The sequence below is a fragment of the Trichinella spiralis genome (assembly GCF_000181795.1).
Source record: "Trichinella spiralis strain ISS 195 chromosome Unknown Scfld727, whole genome shotgun sequence".
Lineage (NCBI taxonomy): Eukaryota > Metazoa > Nematoda > Enoplea > Trichinellida > Trichinellidae > Trichinella > Trichinella spiralis.
In genome coordinates, this window is record NW_003527666.1 from 1 (window position 1) to 1091 (window position 1091).

General features: G+C 34.8%; 1 protein-coding gene across 1 annotated transcript; it reads right to left on the bottom strand.

Annotated features, from left to right (window-relative positions):
* Positions 1-747: 747 nt before the first annotated feature.
* On the bottom strand, positions 748-903 carry Tsp_15543 (presenilin-2; the record flags this gene model as incomplete). Its single annotated transcript, XM_003370454.1, has 1 exon — positions 748-903. A coding segment is annotated over one exon (156 nt), but the record flags the coding sequence as incomplete, so codon positions are not given.
* Between the last annotated feature and the right edge of the window lie 188 nt (positions 904-1091).

Here is a 1091-nt window from a genome sequence, read left to right on the forward strand (position 1 = left end):
TTTTAAATGGATGGTCAGCAAAGCAGAGGCAACCATTAAGGGTCAGTGATTAATTATCAAATAATGATAAGTAACATAAGTTTAGACCGCAATCGACCAAAGTTCTGCAAAAGGGCGATTGGTGGCTCCGTAAACTAGGGGATCAGAAATTACGAGAGAACAAAAAACGCGTGATTTACCTCAAAATTCATAAATTAGTCAGTCGTGCAAGATTTCATCATAAGTTTCACAAAACGGTCTCGCGTTTCAACTGACAAAGAGTAGCCATGGTTTCTGAAATTGTCTCTCTGGAACGTTGAACATAAGAATAACTTTTTACAACGCACATTACTTCTTCCAACAACTCTATCTACAGATCAGTGACTGGTAAGATGAGCAATTCGATCAACTTAACAACAACTGTCCAATAAGAACTCAAATGCACCACCTTTTCAGCTGTAAGGTATTATCTGCCAAAATAAAAACATCCAATGCGTTGGAAGACCCAATCCCGAGGATCTGAAGTCCTCTAAAATTCTTCAATACAATGCGCATTTCAACGTGCCGACTCTGTTCAATGATCTATTTTCAGCAAAATAAGAATCACACGAATAATAAACCAAATCAATTTTTAATACTATTTTATATATTAATGAGAATTACATATATATATATATATATATAATTAAATAGACCTGAAATTACTGTTTTAATAGAACACTAAAAACTAAATGAAGCCAGGTGATAATAAATGGCATATAAAAGCATTTATGCGAAAATTTGATTACTGGCCAGAGTGTTGGCAAACGGAGAGATAACCAAAGAAGTTGCAAAGTAGAACAAAATGCCAAGTAAGATAGATATCGGTAAAGCTGGTAGTGCTTTCTCAAAAATTGCCGACAAAAATAACGTCAAACAAAGACCCTAAACAATGAATTAGTAAAAAGAGAAAGAAACACATGACGACAAGAAATTAGTTGATATATTACGACTAATATAGCACAAACAGCACGTGGTACTCCAGTCTCGTAGAGAGCTTTGCGACTAAACGCTGTAAAAAATAAATCACCCAAGCCAGCTTTACACACTTAAAAAGATGCACGTCTTCATTT